The sequence below is a fragment of the Amphiprion ocellaris genome, chromosome 6 (genome assembly GCF_022539595.1).
Source record: "Amphiprion ocellaris isolate individual 3 ecotype Okinawa chromosome 6, ASM2253959v1, whole genome shotgun sequence".
NCBI lineage: Eukaryota > Metazoa > Chordata > Actinopteri > Pomacentridae > Amphiprion > Amphiprion ocellaris.
In genome coordinates this window covers 16,383,429-16,402,358 of record NC_072771.1, presented here as the reverse complement: position 1 = coordinate 16,402,358, position 18,930 = coordinate 16,383,429, and the positions used below count along the sequence as shown (strand labels likewise).

General features: G+C 39.8%; 1 protein-coding gene across 6 annotated transcripts in view; it reads left to right on the top strand.

Annotated features, from left to right (window-relative positions):
- Positions 1 to 18,930, top strand: part of dock5 (dedicator of cytokinesis 5) — a 41,486-nt gene continuing 22,556 nt past the window's right edge. For 2 of the 6 annotated variants that reach the window (XR_002746618.3, XM_035952182.2), the window contains exons 1-18: positions 1 to 166; positions 7,582 to 7,665; positions 7,892 to 7,932; positions 8,017 to 8,072; positions 8,348 to 8,444; positions 8,619 to 8,767; positions 8,887 to 9,022; positions 9,134 to 9,291; positions 10,228 to 10,309; positions 10,896 to 11,025; positions 11,696 to 11,768; positions 15,904 to 16,046; positions 16,209 to 16,334; positions 16,472 to 16,596; positions 17,870 to 17,968; positions 18,221 to 18,293; positions 18,414 to 18,517; positions 18,745 to 18,925. Coding sequence is in view for 5 of the 6 variants with exons in the window: in XM_035952182.2 (XP_035808075.1) it covers positions 124 to 166; positions 7,582 to 7,665; positions 7,892 to 7,932; positions 8,017 to 8,072; positions 8,348 to 8,444; positions 8,619 to 8,767; positions 8,887 to 9,022; positions 9,134 to 9,291; positions 10,228 to 10,309; positions 10,896 to 11,025; positions 11,696 to 11,768; positions 15,904 to 16,046; positions 16,209 to 16,334; positions 16,472 to 16,596; positions 17,870 to 17,968; positions 18,221 to 18,293; positions 18,414 to 18,517; positions 18,745 to 18,925 (1,900 nt within the window). In the remaining variant the exon portion in view is untranslated. Of the gene's footprint in view, positions 167 to 7,581; positions 7,666 to 7,891; positions 7,933 to 8,016; positions 8,073 to 8,347; positions 8,445 to 8,618; positions 8,768 to 8,886; positions 9,023 to 9,133; positions 9,292 to 10,227; positions 10,310 to 10,895; positions 11,026 to 11,695; positions 11,769 to 15,903; positions 16,047 to 16,208; positions 16,335 to 16,471; positions 16,597 to 17,869; positions 17,969 to 18,220; positions 18,294 to 18,413; positions 18,518 to 18,744; positions 18,926 to 18,930 lie in introns of those variants that run through there. The other 4 variants (XM_023278842.3, XM_023278841.3, XM_023278843.3 and 1 more) reach the window with 3 other exon arrangements.

The window sequence follows — 18,930 nt, the reverse complement described above, 5'->3', positions numbered from 1 at the left end:
CACAAGTCATGATGGCGGAGCTGTAGACTTCGGGACGAGCTGGATAGCGCCGCCCGTCCTCGTTTAGCCAAGTGTACATAGTTATTTATTTATTCAGACAACTTTACATCTTCCCCCCCCGCTATGACCCGCTGGATTCCGACTAAAAAAGAGAAGTACGGAGTCGGTAAGTGGCCAAATGTTAACTACGTGTGTGTTTTTTTAAGCTAGTGGGAAGCTCCACCGAGTTGAACTCCCAGAAAACAAACTTGAAGGACTCTGTGAAGTTGGGAAACACAAATGACTGTTGATGTTGTTGTTGTTGTTGCTGCTACACGGCGGGTGTTAACAGTGTAGCTTCAGTCTTACACGTTCAAAAAAAAACTCGTCACGTTTGGTTTTAGTGAGGATTTACGTACATATTTGTCCCTGAAGAGTTGGTGAGGAAACATGGATAAGAGCCAGGAGTTCAATGAACATACCAGTCATTCTTGTACTTAATCTCACTGAGCGTACTAGTTGAAGCTACAGAAATGAATCCTCATTTTGATCTAAGGTCCATTATGGCCCCTTCAAGGACTCTTGTAGGGCCCCACATGGGAGCCACTGCACTGCATGTGAGATAAGGGAGTTGTATATTTGCATACACATAACAGGAACTGGGCAGACAAGTGGTGTTTGGCCACAGTTACACAGGTCTTTACTGTGCAAGTGTGGTGAACTGTGGCTGAGTGGCATGTTTTGTGCTCCTTGCAACTTTCTACTGTGTGTCTTACACTAAGGTGTGGCACCATCACCTACATTTCTGCACTGCTCATGTAGGCTCTAGTTATCAGGTAACTCTCCACGCCCTCAAGGTATATTGGCACAACTGTTACCGGGATGACAAATCCCTTTCAGGTTTATAGCCATGACTTTACAGCCAATGCAGGTCAGCTTGCCATTGGTTACAGTTTAGACGAAATCTTTGCTTAAAGCTACAGACACTTTTACCAACATTGTTTCCTGGTGTACAGCAGATGTGAGAAGAAAAAAAAACCCTCAGCATGTGGTGATTGTGAATGCCTCCAGTGTGTAGTTTTTTCCTGGAGCAGGTATGAATCAGAGGCCAGAGGTGAGATACCTCCACTGTGGGTCCTGTCATTGATGTTATCCCGAGATTTAGATTAAGTGTTGTGTTCTCGGTTGCTGTTGTGACTAAAAACATTTTTAACCCATAATCTCACTTGGGTACGTTTTGCTCTGCATTAGAAACACTACCCCTCCTTTCTTCGTTACATATGACCTTGTTTTAGCAGCTGATGTTGAGGAATTTTTTATGTTAATCCTTTTAGATCCCAGTGTGGTGTTCAAAACTGTCGCTCTGCTTGATTGTGTAGACTGTGCCATTCTCCTGCCATTCGCCTTAGAAACAGGACAGGAGTTACTAACACTGTACTTAATCCTTAAAATGCCATCGGACCCTGTACAAGGGCTTACATTTTTAATCCAATTAGTTAACCCCAGCTGCGCGCCGATACTGGCAACTACATTTTGGGACGAAACAAGAGATTGTAAGATTTCTGATAATGTCAGTTATATCTTGCTAGCAGACAGGGAAACGTGGATAATATGGGGCTTAAGATATCACCATCTTTCATGGTGAATTTGTGACACCATCATTATGAAATAGCTTGTTAATTTTTATATCCTGAAGAGACGCACAGCAATAGATGCTCAAATGAAGCATTGAAATCAGCAGACCCAATGGATGATGCATACGTTGTTTCAGGGGGAGCTGTGTGAAGTCTGATCACCTCAGGTGATTTCACTTAAACTAGCAGTGCAGAACTGTTGTTTTCCCCCTTTTGCAGTGAGAGTAATTACACAAACATTGTTGATCTGTGCTCATGATGAATGCCTTATGGTCACTGTAATCCTTCCTCAAAGTGCTGAGTTTCTTTTTTGTCTGGACCACCAGAAGCTTTTTGTGGGTCCTGTCTCAATTTGCTCAATCACAGACTCACTGACTGTCCGTCAAATCATCAAGTCCGTAAAGGCTCTGATGTGGACTTTAAGATGCTGTTGCATGCTCTTTCTATGAGTCTGTATGTCTGTAGATGTTTAAGGGACTCGCCCATAGTTCATAGTAAAACTGGTGACATATAAATGTGGTTGTGCTGCTCCTGACAAAATGTACACAAACCAAGCATGGTTGACATGGTAAAGAAATTCACTAAGAAGTTCTTCTGTAAATAACGGCGTCCGGCTGCTCACTGTTGTGGTTGTTTATTGCATGTTTGTACAGTTATTTGTACTTTCAGTCAAGCATCCCCATAGGATTTACAGATGTCCATGTACTTCCAGACTTTTTATGTATAAATGCTTTTTTCACGTTTTTTTGTTTAATGGCTTTGTTTCTCAGCAACATATGTTGAGATGATGTTGTGTGCCGTTCCTCCTTGTTATACTATTTCTAGCTGTCGTGAACTCACGCGCTCAAGCACTACAGCTGTTAAGTCAAGTATGGGAGGGTTTAGTGCTTAGGCCTTTGGGTGGAGATTGGGATTGGGGCTTGGTCTCTACCTATGTTTTGGTGTTGTAGGCTCCAGCATACTCTTAGTTGCTGTAATTTACTCAAACCATAAAATGCAACACTACTGGTTTGCCCACACAGCAATGCTGCCCCAAAACCAGATTGAAAACTCTTGAATATAATAAACATTCATTTATATGTTAAAGTCCCACACTGTAGCTTCAATTTAGCGTCAATTGGGACTTCAAGCTTTAAAAAAACATGGGTTTGCGGAGAATGAAAGAAATGAGTTTCAAGACCTACTTAAGGTTTTTACGTTGAAGCTATTTTAGACCGTATATAAAAAATGGCTATTGTATCTAGGATGTCAGTTCAGTTTTATTCACCCATTTGGTTTGTGGACTACTAAGTTGAAGGCTCTAGTGTGAGATTTCACTGTCATCATGTTGGTCTGTTGAAACCAGAACCATAATAATTTCAGTGGAGAACCTAGGAACACTACGCTCAGTGATACAGTAGCAACTTGTTATTCACAACTGAGCCCTGCCCTAAAACAGACCCTACTTATCACCTTGATTACTCAAATGAAGACCCTAATGTACAAATTTAACATTATTCTGTACTGGAGACAACTTGAGACTAGTGACTGACACCATAATTTTATTGGGAAAGTGTTTACTGAGGTAATAACTTAAGTGAGAAATAGGGTCCTTTTCTTATAGACTTCTATTCAGTCAGAATTCTTTTTTCAGTCAGAGAAGTCGCCCCCTGCTGGTTGTTCAGTGACTGGCTTCACTGAGACCCAGCGGCTACAAGCCTACCACATCCAGTCCATGCAACGTATTAAGGAGACCTGGATGCTGAATTCCAAGATTTAAGATTCAAGATTTTTATTTGCCATTTGTACACATAAACAGACAGTTAAGGCACAAAGGAATTCTTGTGCAGGGCTTTCTTGGAAGTCGAGTTAAAGAACAGACGACATAATTGTCAAAAATAGAATTTAAAAAAGACATTCTACAAGAGCGATATGGCACCTTAATTATTTGAATGAGAGTTGCTCAGTCTTGTATACACTAAAATGATTTTCCAAGCTTCCTCCATGACGTCTGCTACCCAGATGTTCTTCACACGTCTGCAGTTTTGGGCCTATAGAGCGTGTACATCAGAACCTGCCAGCTGACTCCCTGTAGACATGTGTGGTATGAAGTCAAATAATCATATGGCTGTTCCACACTGTCCAGTGTTATTGGAGTGAATTGACTACATACTGATAATAAAAGCAGTTATTTTATGGATTTTTTTTCAGTAATGTCCTGAAAAAACTGTATTCACGATTTTACAGCAGCTCCTTTTTCACAGATTTTGTGAGGGAAAAATTCTGTTTGGGTCATGGTGCATCATGTGTTGAATGCATAAGTTGTAGAAATGTATTTAAATATATCAAAATTTTGGCACAGGTTTACACTGTTTCTGGAGGCTTGAAATCTGCAACTAAACTATTGGTTAAAGTGCACTGTGGAAAGCGTCGACAACAAATTTTGATAAGAAAGAATAAGTTGATGAATTCTCTGGTTGTTCTGCACCAGTTTTTATCTTTCAGAAAATGTCCACTGTGAGTATGACTCTTCTAAAAGTTCTTAAAAGCACATTTCCATCTTCTCTCATAGAAAAAGCCTATATTTTAAAGTGTGTTTTACTTTAGAAATGAAACAGCTTGATGATGTTTCCTACTTTGCCTAAATTACAGTATTATATGTACACTGCAAGCATACTGGCAAGTGCCCACCTCGTTCTTGTGTAAGTTGTTTATTGGCCCATGATTGGCTTTCAAAGTGAAATTTCAAGAAATCATGCCGGCAGGAAATTTCAAATTCAAAGTGAGCCCAGAGGGGCTTTCCCACTTCAGCAGATGAATGGGCAGTCGGGTCCAGATATCCACATGAAGTACCACTGAGCATTTTAAAGTTACAATAAGCAGTTAAATTATTTTGTATTATTTTGTGATGATGTACTCATAATGATAACATCCAACAGTTGCTTAAAAGCAACCCTCCTTCCTCCTATTATTGTCTTACCTTTTTTTTTTTTTTTTTGAGGAACTGCCATTCAAGCTACTTGCGTCAAAGGTTGGTATACAACTGTGCTCACCGCGGTCAGTTGAACAGGGTTTCAAGCAATCAGCCACAACTTCCACTTGGTGTTATTCTACAATGAACTGTATACACATTTGCTTAAAATAATGAACACCTCAGACTTGTTTCTTTGCAGGTGTTGCTTACTGAGACTTGCAGTGTTGTTAGATTACAACAGTGATATCCCACTTTGCTCATTTTGCAATGTCACACCTGATTGCAGCCGGCAACTTGGAGACAAGTGTTGATCTTGTTCCCAGTTTTGATGGACTGACCAGATGGTTGGTCAGTCTTGACTTTTAAAACTTATTATCGGAGTTGTAATTGTTTTACTTTTTTCCTCGGCAGCCTGGAGAAAGGCATTTGTACTTTTTTGTTTGTTAGATAAGGCATTTGTAATTTTCTTTCTGTGAAATGTTGCAGCAGGGTTTTTAACAAGAATGAAAAGATGAAACCACGCTGGTCTAATTTGATTCCTTTTTGGACTATTAGCTTTGAACTTGAGAATTAACTTTCTGGTTTATGGATAACCTATAAGGACTTATTAGCTGAAGTGCAGTTTTATGAGCTGCAGATAATTTCTGGCTGTCTAGATGAAGTAGAGGAGAGATGTTCTCCTTTTCTTACATTTTCAAACATGCTGCCTGAGGAGAATTGGATCAAAAACAAACTTTAATAGACTCGCTTTTACTTAATGACTTTTGCATAGATACTGAGTGTTTGTCTCTATGCTTTGGTAGTACTATGTTTTGCAAGTGTACATATTTCCAAGAGATACGTGTAAAATCATGGGACATCAGCTGCCTAATGAAAATACAACACTAACACCTTCTGCTCTGCACAAGTGAAAATGATTTGTTGTATCAGCCATTATATGGAGCATGACGTATGTCTTTTATTTCATTTCCTTCATGTATAGATTGAAGGTTATTCTACTTCAGAATCAGATAGAATCAGTATGTCTTTGTGTACAAAACCTAGCAACCAATCTTTGTGTTTTCAAAGGTTGCTAGATTGTGAATTATGAAATGTATTTATTTATGAAGGTGTTTTTTGTTTTGTTTTATCATGGTCATAACGTCGAAAAGTTGTTGTATATTTTGCTTTCGCACCCAGTGAGTGATGAGAACAATAGATTCTCATTGTGTTGTGTTACCTTTGATGAGCTGCCAGCAGCCACTCAAACTATTCAGCCGCTGGTGTTCTTTAATTGTTGGCTAATCCACTTCTATGGTAAATCATTTAGAGTGAATCAGGCTGACTCTGATTTAACATTAGTATGCACATTAACTTGAACTTGTGCCGAGAGAGCTTTATTGGAATTTACAGCGGTAGCTACAGGCTCAGTATTTGAAGTTTAAGAGGACAATAGTGTGTCTCAGAGTTGCACTGATGAGCTGCTTTGCCAAAGCCCAGACTGATGCCTTTAGTTCAGACAGTGTGGCATCACAACATGCTCAGCTGGGTTCCTACCATTCCATTGGCACATTGCTGTGTTGTTGCCAGGCCCGGACACTGTGTCAAGTTGGTGAATGGACCGTTGTCACTTTTGGCGTGGCTAGAGGCAGATGTCATTTCTTCAGTTTACTTTTCATTCAATATTATTCTGACTGCACAAATAATTTCCAGGTGATTCATCGTATGTCTGTAAATTATTTTTAAAGAAAACAGTGTCTGATGCTTGTGTATTCATGTTTTTGTTTAGTGGAAAACTATAAAAGTGAAAAGCAAAAACAGTGTAACTGGTATTCCACTTCGTCTGAAACCATCTAATTTCCAGTAGTTGTTTTCCTTTCAATGACCAGATGAGGGATTCCACGCTAAGGTGTCTTTCACATGAACCCGTGCAGGTGATTTTTACAACACCGCCACTCTGGGTCTAACCTAATATTTTAGGGGGTCATGGGATGTTAACTCGGATGCAGTCTACGGCTAAGAACCGATTCCCTGTGGAGGTGTTTGTGCAAATGTGTTTTATGGAAGTCATGAAGAGGGAAGGGCACTCAACATTCAGTGATTTGTCAAGTTTTGGTATTCAGACTGAGGTGTGATAAACTAAGCCAGTTGAAGCATGCTGTGAAATCTGGCCTCCAGCAAGAAGCATTATCACCATGCAAGTCAGGGCAGAGCTCTCCTCATAGTTCCTCTATCTCGCTGTGAGAATGAGCGGCTGTGCACTATTGCAGCTCCCTCAAGTCATGACAAAGACCTTTGCTACAGTATTGTTTGCCAAGATTTCTCTTTTGCAATGTCTCTGGTTTGAGGGTGTGTGTGTTTGTATGTGTGCACAGGCGTATTCTTGATCCCTCCCTTACACGTCCTGGGTTGAGAGTTCAAAAGGAGAAGGTAGGAGTCAGCTGAGGAAACCGAATAGCTTAGAAGTAATTTAGCAAAGGGTAGCACTTCCAGGTGAACCCCATGGCAGAAACATGATCTGTGGTGTAACTACTGACCCAAGGCCACAGTTGTACGATGTACAGATCTGATGCCACTTCTCATTTATGACACTGAAGCTACCTGCTCCACAGTCCATCTACTGGAGCGTTAATCACAGCTGCAGGGCATCCAATTCAATTAAAAATAGTCAAAATGCTTTGGAGGTATGAGTCACACAGGCGTGTAGCACAAACACACAGCTATAAGATGAGGAATAAATCAACGATCAAGATCCTCTATGCTGCTAGTCCAAGTTCTGCAACAAGGAGGGTGAATTGGTTTTCTTTTCCAGGGCGGAACTGCAAACCTCTGATCCAGAACTTTTTTAAAAACAGACTTGCGCCGCTGTGCAATAAGTGATTGAAAAGGGATTTGGGGTTTTTCTTAATCCACTGGACCTTGAGGGGGAGCAAAACTCATCAAACTGTTGACTAAAACTTTCCTTTTTTTTTGTAAAAGTATTTCTGAATGTTGTCTGTGTTTCACATAATGAGACGTTCCTGCTTTGTCCTTCAGCAATCTACAATTATGATCCCAGTGGTGAGCAGGAGCTGTGTCTACAGGTGGGGGACACAGTGCACATACTTGAGAAATTGGAAGGTGAGTAAGTCTGAACATGCAACAAGCCCCGACACATCCCTCTTTCCTGTCTCTATAGCAAACTGACACAGGAACTTAAATGAAATGTTGAGCTTGCTGCTGCTCAGTGTGCTGTGCATAATAATGTTGATGAGTCTACCACATTGTCTTTCTGACATCACTCCTGTCTTGTCCACTGCCTTTTCCTCAGTGCAACATTTATTTCTGTACATTAATATCTCCTTAGGCTGGTATAGGGGCTACACTCTACGCAAGAAATCACAGAAGGTATGGACACTATTAGTGCTATATTATCCTATAACCGATGCTATGATGTACATTTGTACTGATGGTATGTAATTATTTCCTCAGGGCATTTTCCCAGCTTCCTACATCCACTTAAAGGAGGCTACGGTTGAAGGGATAGGGTAAGATTACACATCAGTAAACATCTTTTTAATGACATTCTACTTTTCTTTGGGTTTGCCGTCCAGCCTTGTCATTTGCAAGTAACATAACGACACACTCTTAACTGTAAGGATTCATAAGGATTCAGTTATGCATGTCTTGGCTGTGTAGTGAAACCATCCAACTATTTATCATGTAAAGAAATGCACTTGAGTCATTCCAAATGATATGACATGATCTGTGAGCGATGAGCCACTATTCCAATATCTTATTATTCTCTTCTTGTGACTGCTAGCCAGCAGGAAATAATTATTCCAGCAGATTTACCCCTAGTACAGGAGCTTGGAGCTACTCTGAGGGAATGGGCACAGATATGGCACAAGCTCTTTGTGGTAAGTGTAGATTGCCCTTCTGTTATCAGCCACTCTGTTTCTAGTACACACAGTTCTGTACTCTTCTCTGTTTTATCATTGCTTCAGCACATTCTTGTTAAAAAGTTGCACTGCTATTAATTCCTCTGAAGGAAGTATTGCTTATAACAAAGTGTATACGTTTTTATCTGACAGGCAAACAAGTCAACCCTGTTCAGGAGTGTTCAGCAGATGGCCTACAGCCTCATCGAATATCGATCTCAGATAGTGTCAGGAACACTGCCCAAGGACGATCTTGTAGAGCTCAAAAAGAAAGTCACGGCAAAGATTGATTATGGAAACCGGTATGAATCCTGCTCTCTTATTGCACTGCAATGAAAAGCCTGGTGAAGTTTAACACCATTGTGTATGAGATTGTTACTGTCAACTCATTTCATGCTCTCTGCTCCTCTCTGCTGTTCAGCATTCTGGGGTTGGACCTGGTGGTGCGAGATGAAGCCGGAAACACACTGGATCCTGACCGGACCAGTACGGTCAGTCTGTTCAGGGCACATGAGACCGCCTCCCGCAGTGTGGATGACAGGATACAAGAAGAGAAGGCAGGATTCTGAATTGCTGATACTATCAGTCACTTTACTCTGAAGTCACCAGCCACCAGTTTCAATTAACGTCTATGTCCCTGCTCTGTTATGGGGCTTTTTTTCATGCAGACACGACTACAAAACCTGGAAATGAGACGTCAGACCCTGTTCAGTACGGTGCACACCTACAGTCTACTTATGAACCTGAAGAACTTCGTATGTAACATTGGAGAAGATGCGGAGCTGCTCATGTCTCTCTATGACCCTGACCAGTCAGAATTCATCAGGTTTGTCGCTTTTCTCTCAACTCCATGACAAATACATGTAAATAAATGCTATTGTAAGCTTTGTTCCATTTGTTTGTTGGTGCAACATATAGAAATCCTTGAGGAGTCTCAATGCACAACAAACAGAAAAAGTTTACATTATGTAGTATAGCACTGACGTATGTTGCTGTAGGTCACAAATCAGACGTGTAAGCTAGCTATTAGCTATGCAGATAATGGTAATAAATGATAACAATAATGTCTGGTGGTTGTGCATTAAGGCCACATAATGCTGAACAACTCTTATGTAGCAGCTTCAGTGCTGTTTTAAATGAATATTTAAGGCTAGAGGGCGATTTGTTTCAGGCCTTCCTCGGCTGCTGCTTCTTCTGCTTGTTGGTGTAGAAAACTAACATCTCTGTTCTCTGGCAAAAATGTGGCAGCATAAATAATTGAAGTGATTAAAACAATCTTTAAAATCTAAACAATGAGCTGAATACAAAGTAAGTTCATTTCTATGAAAGTTAAGAGCATAAAAACTGCAAAAACACTCAATCGGCTACGGCTCTTAGTTGGCTTTTCTACGATGGAGCCTTGTGTCTAGAGAGTAAAAACGACAGACCTTTTTGAAGCCGATTCCATTGCAGGAACATTTCAAGTTTACTGAATACAATTAGTGATATCTGTGTTGGCTTGTATTCCCGGCCTTGCAGCCACTACCTGTGTTTTGCAAATCAAAATGCTCGCTATGAGAAGGGTCTTTTGGGATCTCTCGGCTCTTATATTATTGCTCTCCAGAAATTTACAAGTATCTTTTTTCTGGACATTTTGGATCCTATCAGATCAGACAGATTAAATAATGCTGAGTTTTTACAGTAGTTGCTTCTATTTTTCTTTTTCTCCTGTTGCCTTAGATAATGTGATATCTAACTGAGATTCCTATTTAAATTCATGCAGTGAGAACTTCCTGGTGCGCTGGGACAGTATGGGGATGCCTAAAGAAATTGAAAAACTCAACAACCTGCCAGCACTATTCACGGTAACTGAATCCCAACCCACTGACTGATTTCCCTCTGTTTCGGATTTAAACAGTCCAAACACTGCCTGAAATCTGTGACAAAGAAGCCAATTTGCGCCTAATTTACGGAAAGTTTTAGTGAATGACTCACATTCAGGGCACATCATTGAAAATTTGAATACATTTGCCTCCATTATGTTGCTGCTGCTGTTTATGTTAATGACACAGTCAGCAGTTCTCTGGAAATAAGTCATTGTGTTAACCTGCATGTGTGCCACCAGGAATTAGTGGTTCGAGTGTGATAAAGCCACATTAATCAAGCCAAAGAGCTTATATTTTATTCCTCTAAGCACACAAGTCAGGACTCCTATGACTTGAGAAAGCCCCCAGAAAAATAAACACATAAAAATGTGGAAAGGTGATACGTTTGATGCTTTTACTACATGCTTTTATCCTGTAGTAATTGCCATCTGGTCAACAGCCGCAGCCCTGTGAATGCACATAATGACAGACCAGTGATAGGTGAAATCCCCCGTCTTTTGTATCTAGTACACCTTATCACTCAATACGCTGTAATAAATAACTTTTGTGTGTCCTATGTGCACAGGATCTGAGTAGCAGTGACTTGATGAGGCAGCGGCTCTTCCTGGTGTGTCAGATCATCAGAGTGGGCAGCATGGAGCTCAAAGAGGGCAAGAAACAAACCGGCGGGTTGAGGAGACCATTTGGTGTGGCTGGTGAGCAGCTTTTCAGGTGTTCTCATATTCGTTCAAGCAATACCAAAGTCGATTCAACAGAAAATTGTGCTCCTTTCTGGCGGCACAGATGCATGAATAGGTCTGTTGAGGTGGAGAAATAAAGGATCCATGTGTCGAATGAAATGGGAACACCTGCTTTCTGACCTAGAAAATACCTTCACTCTGCCTCTGCCTTGGCAAGGGAGTCGGTGGAAATTGGTTTAGTGGCAGTCTTTTTGTTTTTGGCCTGATGATTAGTGGATTTGATGAAAAATGATTTTCTCTGGTGTTCCAGCAAATGGACTGAAACCAGAGTCAGAAAGAACATTTGACTCAGAAGTTGCATTATTCTTAGCCAGGAAAAAATAGCTCTAGGAAAAAAGCTGGGTAGAAGGAACAATTCACAGGCGTTTGTAAACTGAAGATCAAGGATCCTCAGTTTGTTTTATTGTGCTGGCTGAATGCCGTGCCTGGTAACAGGTGAGTGAGATCCAACACCTGGCGCTGCTTCTGTTTTAAAAATGGAAAATACAGTTTCCAGATTTATGATGTAGAGCTATTAAAACAAGGAAATTCCCATTTTATAGTTGTTTTGGCAGTATCTCGAAAATTGTATGACATTTGGTAAATTAGCTTATTCATGACTCTTTCTATTTTTTTGTCATTGAAGTGATGGATGTAACAGATATCGCTCATGGCAAAACAGACGATGAGGACAAACAACATTTCATCCCCTTTCAACAGTGAGTTTTGTTGGTGTTGTCACACTTCTATTGTTAACAGGCTCAACCTTATTTTGTATTGCCACACAATAGAGCACAAATAATGGATAAGAATTGGAATAGGACTAGAGTTGTACTTACTGCATAATGCATTCCATCACGTGCTTCAAAGTTGCAATTCTACTTTTCCTGTCATTTTTCAAGGACACATATACAAACATTTTATGTTACTGAGTGTTAGCTGTTCTCAGACAGGCTTCAAGCCATGTCTTCATGGCATCTGCTTAGTGCAGGGGTTGAGGATGACAGTATGTTCACAGGAATCTTAGATGGAAGGGCCCCAAAAATATCTTGACTTATTTCTGACATCTAAACCAAAATTTACCAAAGTGAAATGTCCTCACTGTGTCTTGGATCCCTGTGTCTTATTGATGAGGTTCAGAGAAAAAAAGTGTTTTTATAGGAAGAATATTTATCAGGACTTGTCAAATGTTTGGATTGTTATTTTATGTATTAAGTTTGGATTTTTATAACATTTTTCATCCTTTCAAATACATAAGTCTTTTGCATTTAGCATTTGGAGGGATACCCCCTGCGGTTAGAGAAGTACTCAGATCCTTTACTTATTTAAAGGTGCTCTCACAGCACTGTAAAAATACTCCATGGCAAGTAAAAGTCTTGCTTGAGAAACCCTACTTAAGTCTAAGTATTTAAGTATTAGCAGCAAAATACAGTTAAAATATTAAAGTAAAATTTGTGGTCCAGTCCCTCTGACAGAAATACTGTTCTTATATGACGCGAGGCAATTAATACTGAAGCATCAGTGTGTCAGGAGTTACTGTTGTATCTGCTGCGGATGGAGCTGGTTTGAACTCGTTTATATACAGTTTTATATTCCAGGGGTGGGGCAGGTAAATCTGAGAAGCTGTCAGATGATTAATGAGAGAGAAAAGAGGAAAACTTCTGATGCACAGATCTGGTTAGTTTTGGATTTTTTCTCCAGTCTTTGATTTTTGATGAGATATAGAATCATTTTGACATTTATTGAAATAAGACATTTAGCTGGAGCTGGTAAAGTTCCTCTCTAGTTGCGGATTTAACCCCTAAAATGTCATCTCCTCTGGGTCAAAGTCACATATTTGGAAGGGGTTTTTCAGGAAAATAATCCCTTCTTGTCTTATTTTGCTCATGATGTGGCCTCCAAAAAAACTTTGAGAAAAAAAACTTGTTTTTTACCGAAGGGGATGTTTCAGTTTCCAGCCATGTCTTTATTAATAATAATTAGAAAATGTCCCCCCTCCAAAGGAAGGTCAGAGGTCAGGCTCAGAAAGAGGGCTGGGGGAGATTTTGAGTTTTCCCCAGGGACTCTGCAGCAGTGTGGGTGCCTACAGACATGCTGGCATGAAACTGGCCTCATTACTCACACTGTACTGTAGTGACAGCTGGTACAATGTTGTATTAAAGTTTAACTGACTGTAGCAACTAATAGACATCTCAAATATGACCCTGACCGCACCTAACCTTTGTAAGACGTCAGAACCCTCCCCCCCCGAAAAGAAAACCCTCTGGTGTAGTCTTCAGCCGTCTGTTGTATTTTAAAATCTTGTTATATTATCCATTGTGTAAAATCTTCAACTTAAAAGTAACAAAACCTGTCAGACAGATGTAGTAGAAAATACAATATTTCCTTCTGAAACATAGTCATGTAAAAGTAGAAAATAGCAAGAAAATGAAGTACTCACGTAAAGTTCAAGTACCTCAAAATTGTACTAAATGTACTCCGTCACTTTTCACTGCTGGATGCAAATACAAATCTAGAATCTGCATTATTTTTGTTATACAAAAGACATATTGTACCAAATAAGTTGTTAAATTTTCATGTCTTGACAAATGACTTTGTATTTCATTAATACAGAGTGACTTATTTGGCGGTGCTAATCATGATTTAGATAGCTACAAATGAACAACAAAAAGGTCATGCTAAATTAATTTTCAAATGAGCAAAGGACTGAAATAATAACAGGACTCTATATTACTAATTTTTTTTAGCTGCTAAGCGCATTTTCTGGAGCACTGTTGCCGTTCCCAAAACACTGCCAAAGGCCATCGAATCATTAAACTCTTAAGTCGGCCCACCCTTTATTATTGCTTAATCAAGACTGTCAGTTGTCTAAACAAATGTGTCATTGAAGTCCACTGGCATTTTGTTTCAGTATTTGTTATTTCTCATTTAAACTCAGAAGCAGAAAGCCAATTGTCAACTCAAATATCCACTACAACCTAACTGAACGGTATTTATTAAAACTCAAATTAAACGCCAGTCTCAGAAAACAGTCTACAGTGCAAACGTGTATTCACAGAAGCTAGTGTAACTTTTGTACAACAAAGAAGGTAGATCGATAAAACCACCGCTTTTCATCTGCCTCACAATTGATGTTTCTAGCTGTACACAGAAATCTTTTAGTATGGTTAAACCTTGCTTACGTTTCTCTGCTTTCCCTTTGACACAACCAGTACAGTACACTTTGTCATATTCCCTTCTGTGTTGTTGCCACTCTAATGTTTTTCTGGTCTATATTAGGTAACTCTGATACAAAGAACTGAGGTAACCCACTCTACTATACATTTAATTGAGTTGCACGTGTAAACTAGTTTTAAGAACATCTAATATTTCCTCAAATAAAACCCAGGAGCCAGTCAAAAGCTGGACTCCTGATAGTGACTGGGGACGTGATAGACACAAGCAAATAAAAGCTGGCCCTCAGACACATGTTGGAGAATGTGGTATATCTGCAAATGTTTAGCAATAAAAGTCCTATTAAGAAATTAAGATTTTTTTTCACTGAAACCCAAAGACTTATAGTTTAAAATCGATTCCTGTAAGTGTTTAGTTTGTACTCTAGCACCTTGATGGAGTTTGTCATTGAATTTCTGGCTTTTCAGTAGCAAAGCTTGTCTGCATTCACTGAGCTGTTCTGCATATTTTGTTATAGTGAGTTATAAGCTCTGTTTCTTCCATTATGTTTACAGTTCAGTCCCTCTGGTTGTGTTTTATTTACCTTCATGTAAATTGGCGAATCTACGAGCTGCTGTGGTGATCCCAGTGTTAACACCAAGAAGTGACCACAGGATGATGCTTGCTTGTCGATAAAAGATGTTTTTCTGGGAAATTGAGGCTGTTTTTCTAAATGCCTGTCAAAAGAAGGTGGTTTCTTGATGCAGTATTAATTGCTAAGTGCAGTAACTTTGACAACACAAAGCAGCATGGATTAAAAGGAGACATTATACTTTAATACACTGAGTTATGCATAACAAATGGAGGGAATTCAAAGTAAAGACCTGCTTCTAAAAAAAAGCCTTATCGGTGACCTTCTTTAGTCGAGGTAAATAACTGCCTCAGCCACTATTTGGAGAAATATGATATGATAAATGGAAAAAAAGTGGGGATGAACATTTTGTCTAATGTATTGAATTGAATGATTAATATTCTTTGTTTTGTCATCTCAAGGGGTTACCAAATATCAGATGCCAGTAACTAACAGATTAGACTGAGTCGGTGAACATGGTAAACATTATACCTTTATAACATGCTGACAAGCTGACGGTGGCATTTAGTTAGCTCAAAGTACAGCCTCACAGAGTCATTAGCATATCTCTAAACTCTACTTCTGACAATACAGCAAACGTTTCAAGTTTAATTCTAGCAGTGAGCCAAAAATATTTTGCAATGCGAGAAATTGGACAGTAAACATTGCACTGAACATGCCGCCAGTTTAATAAGGTCACTGAAAAACTGCAACGATGAACTGAAAGAGTTCAAGAATAAAAGAGAAAACACAATTTACATTAATGATTGTGTCAAAGCAACTGAGAATAATAATTCATTTTAGTCTTAATTAATTTGTGTGTTTTAAAATATACACTTATGCAGTCCTGCACCTCATAAATCTCTGTATAGTGGCAGCACTCTGCAACTTGACTCTATTGTAGTCACTTCAGGAAGGAGAGGTGTTTGGAGGGATAATAGTGCATTTTGTCAGGACATCCAGAGAGCCTCACAATGCCTTTGCGGCTCCTCGGTCCATTTGTTTGTCACCTGTCAGAGATGCTGGCAGCTGATTTTTTTTGTACTCTCATCCCAATATTATTCTCCCAGGATAGCTATGGAAACCTACATCCGTCAGAGGCAGCTCATCATATCTCCGCTCATCCCTTCTAGAGTCATAGGAGAGAATGAGCCGCTCACTGCTGTCTTCAACAAAGTCATTGCGACGCGGGAGGTCAATCACAAAGGCCAGGGTAAAATGAAGTGCTCACACACAGTGTGTTCCCTTGTGATTTCACAGGGTCGCTCTAAATTGACCTTTTGGTTTTGAGAAAAATAAATGACGTGTGAGAGGTCTGCAAGCTATATCCCTTTGGTGTCTGCTTCATTGAATTTCTTTACATGTTTCCTGGCAGGGTTGTTTGTGACCCTGAAGCTCCTCCCAGGGGATCTTGCCCAGGTCAGGAAGGACTACCCCCACTTTGTGGACCGCAGCACGGCTATCGTCAGGAAAATGGGCTTTCCAGAGATCATCCTCCCAGGTGGATTAAAGTCTTTGTTGCTGGGCATTGCTCTACATATGCCATGGTTGTGTTCATTTTAATTGCTCACGCAGCCATGAGAAGTGTTTTATACATTCTCAGCACATCGACCTGATCATCTGCTGTCCTTTTTGCAGGAAACGTGAGGAATGATATTTATGTAACCTTGCTACAGGGAGAGTTTGACCGTGGTAAAAAGAAGACCCCTAAAAATGTAGAGGTCATACTGAGTGTTCACGATGATGAAGGCAATCCCATGGAGGTAAACTAGTCCTTTGAATTCAACAAATTAAAGTCCCTCTCTGGTCAGTGACTTAACCCCAAAATCTAATCTCTTTGTGTCAAAGTTACATTTTTAGAAGTTTCTCCCATGATAATATTTTGTATCCTAACTTAAATTTGCCTAGATGTAACTCTGCACAGCTGCTTCCTGTAGATTGCATACCACCATGTAATGCCTGCCTTTCTCTCCACTCACCCCTCCAGTACTCGCTGCAGCTCAAGCACACTAACTCACTTAAGACTCTGCTCAAACACTGTAAAACTACTTCTTTTTAGGCATTAGAGTAATTTAGCTGCAGATGTTCAGAATAGAATCTGACTCTGAATAATGACACAGAAAACCCCACTCCACCGTTTGACATAATTGGATCCTTTGTATGACATTAACTCCAGCTATACTTAGTAGCATGTGCACATGTTACTCGTAAGATACGACATCATAGATATCATATCTTGTCACATATCAACATTTTAGCATGGTCTTAGTAAGCATATTGTCAAACCTGGGTTAGCGTTTTGCTTAGCACAGCCCCAAAGAGCTGCTAGCATAGCCTACATACAAAAGATGAATGTAGGGATTCTGACATCACCAACTGGGATTTAGAGCACTGTTTTGAAGCCTCAAATTTGGAATTGGGCTGTCACCATCTTACTCTCTTGAAACTGAGCATGGGTTGGATGTGGCTGAGAACCGGAGGACACTAACATGTGGTAGCAACTTGTCAACCTGGTCCATCCCAGTGCTAAAACATGCTCTACTTTATTGTCTATTTTAGTCTAAATGGGACGATAATTTGCAAAATAAGGATCATGCTGTGTTCAAAAACATTTGAAACTAGTTATCGAAACCATAAATCCACGAGGAATAATGTTTGCTGAGGTAACAAATTAGATCAGAAGTGGGGTTACTTTCTCAGAAACTTCTATACAATCAAACTTCTTTTTACAACCGGAGGAACTGCCTCCTGCTGGCTTTTAGAAACATTGTAGCTTCAAGGCACTTCTGTATTGGTTTCACTTTTCAGACCCAGAGGCTATTTTTGATATATGTACATGTACGGCTGTTAGCATGGATGTTCACTCTTTGTCTGGTGTCTTTATTTTCTGCATTGTCAGTTATACTGAGCAGGTTTATGTAACAAAGTGTACTAACATTTTCTTGGATTTCTGCTGTCAATTTTACACTTTTCTTGCCAAAGTTAAGTAATATAGTTTCATCAAATAGACTTATCTTCTTTCTTCAATTTCTGCAGAAAGCAATATTTCCTGGGGCCGGTTATGACGGCATAACGGAGTACAAGTCTGTCATTTACTACCAGGTGAAGCAGCCTTGTTGGAATGAAACAGTGAAGGTAAGTTTCTGTCAAGGTCCCACGTATGCAGCTCTGTGCTGCCAGCATCATCTCTCATTTTCTCTAATTAGTTTTTTTTTTTTTTTTTAAAGGATTTGCTGTGGCTCAATATAATGAAATAATCTTTTAGAGAAAATATAGGCAGAATGTGCCGCTCATACAAATCTCCCACCAGATAGCATTTCTTCCATATGTATAATCCTGCATTAACTCACTCCATAATTCCCCTGACTTTCCTCTCACCCCTGCAAGGTGACAATTCCCATTGAAGACGTGTGTCGCTGCCACCTACGGGTGATGTTTCGACACAGATCCTCCCAGGACTGTGAGTGACTGTGCCTTATTCCTATAACAAACACACATGTAATCCTGTCACCATGTTAAATAAAGCTAGAGTGACTGTTGTTGGATTTGTTCTCATCTTATGCTCCTGTGTATCCTTCAGCTAGAGACAAATCAGAGAAGCCCTTTGGCATGGCCTTTGTCCGGTTGATGAGAGGAGATGGGACAACACTCAAAGATGGCAGGCATGAGCTTATCGTCTATAAGGTAGTGTTGCGGGATAATGTTTTTATTTTACATGAAATTTAATTCACTGGGCTTTAAAATAATCTGATTGTTTATTGTTTTTATCTAATTACACAAAAATCAGTCTTGAATAGCTGACGGTGGGTAGATGGATTATACATGAATCTGTCCTCAATCAATAAATATGAAATTAGATCTCTATCGATCAATATGCTTCATGAATCATTCCCGTTTTATGAATTTCTTAGGTTGACGTGAAAAAAGCCGAGGATGCAAAAGTTTATCTCACCCTGCCAGCAACCTGGGCTGAAGTGGGGGAAAAGGAAAAGCAAATGGGGAAGCAGTTCCACCATTCAGGAGTGATTCCTGTGACTAAAGACAGCTTCCAGATCGCTACGCTCACCTGTTCCACTAAACTCACTCAGAATGGTACC